General features: G+C 38.9%; 1 protein-coding gene across 1 annotated transcript in view; it reads right to left on the bottom strand.

Annotated features, from left to right (window-relative positions):
• Positions 1-953: 953 nt before the first annotated feature.
• Positions 954-9,796, bottom strand: part of RGS5 (regulator of G protein signaling 5) — a 48,969-nt gene continuing 40,126 nt past the window's right edge. The window contains exons 4-5 of the mRNA XM_029230559.1: positions 6,718-6,884; positions 954-2,569 (exon numbers count right to left, since the gene is read on the bottom strand). Coding sequence (XP_029086392.1) covers positions 2,408-2,569; positions 6,718-6,884 — 329 coding nt within the window. The 3' untranslated portion in view covers positions 954-2,407. The remainder of the gene's footprint in view (positions 2,570-6,717; positions 6,885-9,796) is intronic.

Below are 9,796 nucleotides of genomic sequence, written 5' to 3'. Positions count from 1 at the left end.
ACTGCTTTAAATTTAAAATCATATTTACATATATATTACATGTCACTGGTTGACTGCAAGGCATTCATGCTTCTTGTAGCCTTTACAGCATTGCCCTCCTGGTGCTTTTCCTGCCCCTCTGCCTCCTGGGTTCAGCTTATGAAAAGGTGAAGGTCCTTCTTATTCTCCACTGACAAGTCTACCCACTTACATAGGATGTGCAGTCAATTTGTGAATACAGTCAGTCCGAGTCTTTGTCATATCAACCATCTTGGTGAACTCTGTAATCTCTAGTTAATTCTCTGGGTATTTTCAAACATTTTGTTGTTTCAAATAATATGAATAAAATATTTGAAATATTAATGACATGAAAATTTTTCTTAAAAATGTTTTGACATTCAAGAAAAACATAACTCACCTAGATTCTTCAGTTCTTAAATTTTCTAGCTGCATTAGCAAGTAAAGGATTGGTGATTTTATACTGATCTGGGGCAGCATAGACAGATGCTAAGGATGGCTGTGCTGGGAATTCTTGTTGTGAGTTGCTTGTCACTCCTACACGAATAGACATGGTGGGAACTTCTTTTTCATGCTCACAATGTTGGTCTGGCCTAGCTGTCGACTGCTTGATGACGGAGATTCTTTGAAGTGAGCAATACTGACAAATATGAATGAACTCATACCAGACTAGCAAGAGTTGGCAGTAGACCCAGTCACTCCGACCCATTTTCAGAGTTTGAAATGGCAAGTATTCAGGAAGGGCACATTAGCCTTTGAAATACAAAAAAAAAAAAAAAAAAAAAAGGAAAACCCAACAAATACAGTCAGTGTTTACTCAAAGAATACAGTCATATAGTTGCTTCACTTTCAGTACTCTTAGGAATTAAGTGAATAAATGGGCTACAAACATGTGAAACTAGGAGTGTGTGAAAGACAAAAAGAAACAAAAGGAGTAAATACAAGACTAAACAATGTAGTCTTCTACTTAAACATTTCAGATTTTTATTAGTCCTTTAAAAATTACTTGTTTAGTTAACTCAGTGTCCTCACCTTGGTTATATTCATACATAGTTTGACTCTATTACTAGATTATGTAAATCATTGTTTAATCAAATCTACTAAAGATAAGAAAAAAATTCTAGCAAGACTTATAATAATGAAATACAGAATTAAAAGTTTAAACCTACTAAAAGTACCATGGCTTACCAATTGGTTGTGTGTAAGGCATGTTATGGGTATAAATGTGCATTTTGACTATAAATACAATTCACTAATGCAGGGAGCAAAATAGGGAGGGAAGTGAGGGGTTGCTAAAAGATCAGATTATTTTGCAAAATGCAGGGTACTTTAAAATTTTATCTCACTTAGAACGTCTCTGCATTTAGTCAAATTAAGTTTTCCAAAGATAATTTGGTGTTTTAAAGATAATCGTCTTTTACTAAACAAACTGATGGCATCATAGGACAACTAACCATTTTAGGCTTGACAAGATTTTCCCATCTTAGTGTACAGCCCTCTTGATATTGAGGTGGGAGACCACTGCAATGAGTAGCAACTGTTTTATATGATTGGAGTCAGAAATTTTGGAATTTTATACTCACACGAATTTTAAATAATTTGAAAATTGAAACTTTGTGCCTACATACTAGAGGCATAGATACATGTATAAAGTAGTCCCTTGTCAATCTCAGGTCATTGATTTAATACAGAATTTGGTAACTTTATGCATGGGAAGGTATGAGGGAAGTATAGGGAAAGAAGTTATATGGATGGTGTTCAGATCAATTTTATATAAACACAGCATATTTATGTATCTATATCTCTTGTTTATAATCTCTAGCTAACACAAAAATGCTCTCAGAAGAAGATCAATATTTTTTAACAACGTATTTGCTTAAAAAATCCAAGAGTGGCTCTGCCTCATAAAATTCTTAGCAACTTTTACTAACCAAGTTCAGAAATAATGAGAGGGGTGACCCCTTCATGGATCAGAATTTTTTTAAAAATGAGATCCATTAGTTTCAGTTGAAACTGGTCTTTCCACATCCACATTCTTTTTCATACCAATTTAGCGGGAGATCCATTACCTAAACCAAATGGACCTACATTCAATGATATCATATTTTTATCTTATATTTCCTTTGACAGATTTTTTTCTGTCATTCTGATTGAGTTTCACAACAACATACAAGAGTAGAGCTTAATTAAGATTGGGGGCAGGAAGAGGAAATTGGAAAAGGAAGGCATTTGGGCAATAGATAAACATCCAAAACAATGTGGGCAAAGGAGGAAGCAACACTCTCTGGGGTTTTCCGTTTGAGAGTCTTTGAGCAAAAGCTGCTATAGGAAAATACGTGGGTTGCTGGAAAGTGCAGGTTATTGTGGAGGAAATAACTGTCAGGATGATTCTCACAGACCAACTACATTGCTACTTGATGAACTCCTGATAAAACCCAGAGCGCACAAAGCGAGGCAGTGAATCCTTTTCCATCAGGGCATGGATTCTTTTCTGGGCCACATCAAAGCTGCTTGGGGAAGGTTCCACCAGGTTCTTCACTGTGATGTCCTTCGTGAAATGATCAATATTCACCTATGAGACAGGAAACAGGGTCACTGAGTCAGCCAGGTTGTGGGATTTGAGGAGGGGTTGGGAGAGAAGTGGAATTTCTCACCAGTATAACACACGAGGGGAAGAGAGTCATAGCAAGTGAGAAATATCATTTCTATTTTATATGCAGTGGAGTAATGCAACTTCAACAAATGCTTCAACAAATGCATGACTCAGATTAAGATCAACCAGTGTTAGACACCCACTGTTAGAAACAAGCAGCCAACACATGCAGACCTCATATAATCCTCACAATAACCCTAAGAATGAGTCTTTCCTTTTGTAGGGGAAAGATAGATAGATAGATAGATAGATATAGATAGAGACTTCTTCAAGATCACAGAACTAATAAATGTATTTGAATGCAGAGACTCTGAATTTGAATCCAAGTATCCGATGCCTAATCCCACAATCCTCCTACCACAGCATTTGGTTTCACACCTAGTGGGGAGAATGAAGAGAGAGAAAGAACTTCTGACCAGGAATCCAAGACCTTTTGCATGGTTCTCGAAGAATAAAGAAATTTGGTCTTTTCCTGAAACTAAGTGGGAAACAATGGTTCTAGCGCAACAATGATAACAATAGCAGCTAATACTTAATGATTGCGGACAGCTTAACTTTTACAGGCACTGTGCTATGAATTCATTGAATCTTACAACTCTAGGAGGCAATACTGACACCTACACTTGACACCTGAGGGACAGAAATGTTAAGTGACTTGTCCAAGACCATAAGTGGTAGGGAGAAAACTCAAAAGCCCAGCAATGTTGCTTTTACCCAGTAGACTGCAGTGTTGGAAGGCATTATGGCGTACTTGTCTTGAATGCAGGGCTACTACATCGAGCCATTCCCAGGGACACCATTCATGTTAGGGTCCGTGTAAATGGCCCCTGGAGTTGTACAGTTTACAACGTGCCTGGGCTTGTCTGAGTATGATTTGAGAGAAATCACGTTGTATGTTTCAATGACTCTTAAGGAGTCTGCATGTAAAAGAGAAACAAATCAACCAATAATTTTGAATTGGAACATGAGAAAATGTTTTAGGTCTCTCCTGGGCTGCTAGAAGTTCTTGATACTGAGAAAAGCTATTTGGGCTCAGAGAATTATGAAGCAGCTTTAGGTCAGAGTCAGGGACAAAGACATGATTGGGGAGTACCAGGCCAGAACACACAGGAGTGACTGTGACTGAAGGTCCAGGATGAAGTGAGTTGAGGCTATGACATGTTTTCCACAGATGAAAGGGGCCTGTGTGCTTTATGCAGGAATGGCGGAAGACTATACAGGAGGCACTGGAAACAGCCTCGGAGGTGAGGTAGTCTGACTCCTGCCTTCACGGGTGAAGACTCCAAGACCCAGAGAGGTCGTTACAGGCCCACAAACAGCTAGTGAGGGACAGAAGTGAGGCTATCATGTATATTTCTCTATTCTCAGTCTGTTATTCTTCTCGCCACACGAAAGCGATGTTTCTTCCTTCTTTTAAATATATGCTGAGCTAGGTGGGCAGCCTTACTCAAATAGTTGTATTTCTAAAAATTATAGAATTATCTCTTAATCCTATTTTTTAAAGAAGTGATGTATTTAAAACTTTCTAACACATTGTATGCACCAGCAAAAACAGCTATTTATCTTATAAGTTTTATGTGCATGGGCTCCTCTAATGAATCATTTTGATATATACTCATCCGTTTACTAGAGAGCCAAGAAAATATTTTCATTAATTTAAAATATGGACAGTTGACAATCTGCAATATACGGGTTTTCTACTTATTGAACTACGCAGGGTCACTTCTCTTTTTTTAATCTTAGTTCCAATTTTTTACAACTGTATCTCTCCTTCAGTTCCTTATCTTAAAGAACTGAGGTGAATATTCAGAGAAAGAAAATTTAGATTACTATTTGCCTGGGTAAATTTGTTTTATAGGTCAATCTGCTGGTCACCAAAATGAAATAGTAAATTTGGGGGTCAAAATACAAGAGTTGGAGAATTTTAAAAATAACAGCTACAATTTATTAAACATCCTCTAGGTACACATACATATATGTGAGGTGATTACGGTTAAGGTAACTGAGAATTAGAGAGCTTTAGTGAGAAACTTGCCCAAAGGTACACATTGAGAAAGGTCTGGGTTGGGACATCTGCACCCATTCATCTCACAAATGTTCACTGAATGTTTATTATGTGTCAGGAGTGAGATTCACATTCTCTCTGATGCCCAGCTCAGAGACTGGAGGCCAAGGCTATTTTATTTTGAGCTCACAGGTCCTCATAATAAGGGTCACCATTTGTGTGTTCTAGTAACTCAGCCAGGGTTTTGTTTATTTTGAAACTTCATTTTTTTTTTTTTTTTTTTTTTTTTTTTCCGGTATGCCGGCCTCTCACTGTTGTGGCCTCTCCCGTTGCGGAGTGCAGGCTCCGGACGCGCAGGGTCAGCGGCCATGGCTCACGGGCCCAGCCGCTCTGCGACATGTGGGATCTTCCTGGACCGGGGCACGAACCCGTGACCCCTGCCTCAGCAGGCGGACTCTCAACCACTGCGCCACCAGGGAAGCCCTTGAAACTTCATTTTTAATGTCTCATATTTTCATGATAAACACCAATGTTCTAGTAAGGAACCTCGAGAACAAAGTTTTCCTGGAGTTCAAAGCAATAGTCCAGATGGGTCTCCACGATGTGCAGACATTGCAACAAATCCTAGACTTCTGTAAATAGGAATGATGTTGGTAGGAAGATAGGCTGGAAATGGAAGATCAGTTGAAGTCAGGAAACGGGTGTCAAATTTAATACTAATCTCCTTGGTAACATCACAAATAGAGATTCCACGTGGGTAGAAGAATAATGTCCCAGCACAAAAGGCATCAGAAGTAGGGCAAGTTAACATATATGCATAGGGTGGGAGCCTGAGGAGTAGAACAGGAGATCTGGATAAGTTCCACAGCAAGACTAAGCCCAGTTCCATCTTAGGACTCTCACTTTCTCCACCTTGACCCATGGTGCTCTATACTCTCATGCTCCTGACCTCCACTTCCTGTGTCATGGAGGGAGCTCATCTCTTGGTATTAGGTATATAATTTGTCCATCCATTCAAACATATTTATCTTTCAAAAAGGATCAGTGATGAATAATGCATTACCAAAGGAATAAATATCAAATGGTGGGACCTCAAGAGTCTAGAGCACCTGAGAGAGAAAAAGGGTATTGGGGTTTTCCCCTCTCAAATAACCTGAAGTTAATTACTGCCTACCTAGAGGGTTTGCTCAGATCACCCCTGTGATTGACCCCAAATCTTGATGAAATGCTTGATGTCCAGATTGGATTATGGGGTGCAATGTGAAATTAGTGACCTGACCAAAACATGATGAACAGGTCTTGCTGAGGCCATCCTGAATTCCACAGAAAGCCTTTTCAATTCAGTTTCATAAAGGGCAGATAAACTACCCCAAATCCTCTTTGAAATCAACACACATCTTGTCTTTAGCAGTCAGTTAATGGTACATTGTCTTCTGACATCTCTAGCACTATTATCTTGTAATCATTTGATTTTTGTAAGTAGAAACCCTGTTTCCCCTGACTAGCGTGTAAATGGAAAAGGCCTGGGGGAAACAACAGGATGGGGGAGAATAGAAGGGAAAAGAGAGAGTTTTCATAAAAAAAGAAAGGGAAGGGAGGAGAAGGGGAAGAGGAAGAGAGAAGAAATTAAGTGGTAGAAACATTCAGTAAGCATCCATTAGTTCAAATGCTGAGATATACATTTTCACGTCCGCTCTTTAATTTCATCCTCACAACAATCCTGCAGAAATAGTCTTCATTACCCTCATTTTTCCCAAAGAAAGAAACTAAGTTCAGACAGACTCAATCATTTATCTAAGATCATACAACTAGTATCATTCTGACTTGCGATTACATACTACTGAAAAGAGACCCATGATTGCTTAGAAAGTGACCTAAACAGAGTTCAAGTTCATACCTGCTCGACTGTATTCCTCCACCTTTCCACTCAGTAGGCGCTTACGAAAGGTGGCCCACTCTCAGATAGGAACAGCCTGTGGCTGCAAAGTGTACTGCAGTTGGAAACCCTTCCTGGGAAGTTGTTGAGCTGACCACACTCACCCACCTTCCCATCAGGACCAACCTCTTTAGGAGCCTCCGCTTGGATGAATTCTTCATAAATTTTCTTTGCCTTCTCAGCCATCTTGACAGGGGACTTGATCTTCTTGTAATCCTCACAGGCCATCCAGAACTCAAGGTTTTCCTCACTAAATTCAGACCTCAGGAAACTTTTGAAACTGGCAAGTCCGTCTAGCAAGGAAAAAGGTTATTTGAGGAAATGTATTCACCCTATCTATCTATCTATCTATCTAACACTATATCCCACGTTGTAGCCTAGGTTTATTTACTATATATTCCTGTCATTTATGCCATAACCTTACAAAAGTTAACTCATTTGCTCCTCATTACGAAGCTATTTTACAAATGAAGTCAGAGAGATCAAGTAACTTGCCCTTAGTTAACCAGCTGGTAAGTGGCAGAGCTGGGATTCAGATCCAGACAGTCTATACTTAGGTGATGAAGGTTTACCTGTATACAACATCCAGGGACACTGTGAACACTAATGCCATTCTGGATACTTATCAATTACCAAAAGGAAAAAAATACATTTAAAACTTGATTTGGTAGTGTGAGTAACATTAATGTTGATTCTCGTGTATGGACTACTTGCAGTCTTTTTGTTTTCCTACAGATGATTTTTGAGCAAATATCATGTTCTGGGAATTATGGTAAGTAAGATAGACATGGTTCCGGCCCTAATGAAGTTTATAGATCCTGGGGGAGGTAGAAAAGAAAACGAAGAAACACACACAAATAAATGTACACAACAAAAGAAAACCATACGAAAGATAGTAAGAGTAACAAAAGGGGTCCTAACCTCGTTTTAGGTTTAGGGAAAGCCTCCATGAGAAAGTGACATTCCATTTGAGACCTGAAGGAGGAGTGGGAAGGGGCCCAATGAAGTCACCACTTGCAGAGTAGTTACTATGCCCGTCAATTATACATCAGTCTATAAACATATTAAATTCAGTATAATTATAACTACCGTGATTCTGTTTTCAGTGCACTGTTGCTCCTGTAGAATATATTTCAGCTTATAATTTAAATATATATACATCTATATACGAATATCTATCTATCTATCTATCTATCTATCTATCTATCTATCTATCTATCTATTAGAGACTCTTGGGCCTGATGCTTTTGTTTCCTTTTTCTTTCCTACCCCTCCAGCTCTAACCTCCAAAGTGGTAGATAAGTAGAAGGCAAGGTCAGGATTTAGGAAGGCACTGGAGAGGAACAAAGGAAAAATCACTCTTTATCTTCAATATTTTCTTCCTTTTAAAGCTGTCTCTCTCTCTCTCTCTCTTTCTATATATATATATATATATATATATATGCTTTTTTTAAAACCCAAATTCTAACAAATGCATATGTACTGAGAGAGAATCCATGTCCATTTACTATGTAGGGAAAGTAGATTTCTAAAGGAAGGAGAGAAAATTCTAGTTTTCCACAGACTGTATCACAATTACAGACATGCCTGGCATGTCATTTGCCTCTCAGGGCAGAAGGTTGGACTGACTATAACCAGTCCATCAGGGTCCACCTTTCTAACTTGTTCCCCATCAGGAGACACTTCTTCAATTCATTAGTTTTACTTGCAGACATATTCATGTACTGACTTCATTTCCTTTGACCTAATTTCTATCTATTTCCCTTCCCCTTGAGTATTTCTCCCTACTCCTTTTTATGGACTCTAAATTTTCATTCATTAGTCATAGCTTAATACATCGATTTCATACAATATGCACAAAATGTGATGATTAAGCCTGAAATATATGGTTGTCTTTTTTCAATTTTCCTTCTGTGCATTTTTATTGTCTTCATACCCCTCACAGTTCCCTGAAACTGTGTTCAGTTCTAAAGAAACAGAATGACTAAGTTATAATTAATTGGATTAGGGTCACCAGTGATTCTGAATCCAAACAAGACACTTTGCATTTTAATCCCCTCTCCCTGTACTTAACCGAAAACCATTTTTTATTGATCAACACCTAAAAATATATTGGGAAGTGATGGTAGGTATGATAAACAATTTTCTCTAGAAGCCCAGCTAGAAGAATTACTTTGAAACCACTTGATAATGTTTACCTGGTTAACATCAGATGTATTTTCCCTCTCTCTCTGCCCATATTTCCCACCATATTTCCGGCACTATTTTTTATAATTTAGTGGCACTGGAGTCAATGGTACATGCTGAAAGAAGAAATAACCCCCGAATTCTCTCTCTATCATTCTTAAAGTTTTCATTGTTTCTTAAACAAAAGGTGTCAGGTAATCTTTGTTGAAATGAGAAAATTCCCAGGCACTTTCTAGCTACCGGGAAATGACGATAGGAATGAAGTCTTATGAGCGCCCACACAATCAGGTCTAAGATTGTAGACAAAGCAATAACTTCACAGAATAAGTCTGGGCCAATTTATTCTCATTAGTCCCATGTCCCCACAACACGGTGATTCAGGCACTCTGAATCACCCTCTCCACATCTTTGAAAAAGGTAGAGATAAAATTCTAGTCCTCAGAAACATTGTTATTTATGACCTGAGGATACATTCCAGGATTCCACAGCAATGTTAACATTTACCATACATTTACCAAGTCGTCCGATACAGAAAATGCACTTGGAAAATAACTTTCCAGTGTATTGAGCCCATTTCCTGGGTGCTGGTTTCATCATGCTCTTGAAGCCCATGATGTCATCTCAAGGCTTTTTGTCAATGTGCACACTCTCAATCAAGACTCCTAAAGTGGATTTATTATTTATTTATTGGTCTGGGAGATGTTTAAAGCTATTCTTTCTCTCATCTGGATTTTGAGGATTCTCTAGAGGGTCCCTTCCTAGGACCCTCTAACGCCACTCCCCAGATGATTTCTCCTCCTTAACCTCTGGTTTTCTACTGGTCCATTCCTCAGAGACCCTGAGGAATTCCCATTACCCCTGAGGAAGTCCTCTTGGGTCAGAGTCAAATCTACTCTAGGCCAAAGTCTCTATTCCGCGAGGAACACACATGTCTTCTTTGCCTCACATTATTCCCCTGCCCGCTCCACACCCCAGTAGAGTCCTCAGTACACAGCCCTGAAAAATCCCCACATTATTC

The sequence above is a fragment of the Monodon monoceros genome, unplaced genomic scaffold (genome assembly GCF_005190385.1).
Source record: "Monodon monoceros isolate NGI ecotype Baffin Bay Population unplaced genomic scaffold, NGI_Narwhal_1 Super_Scaffold_18, whole genome shotgun sequence".
Classification (NCBI taxonomy): Eukaryota; Metazoa; Chordata; class Mammalia; order Artiodactyla; family Monodontidae; genus Monodon; species Monodon monoceros.
Note: the sequence above shows the minus strand (reverse complement) of the source record. Positions and strands in the feature narration are given on the sequence as shown.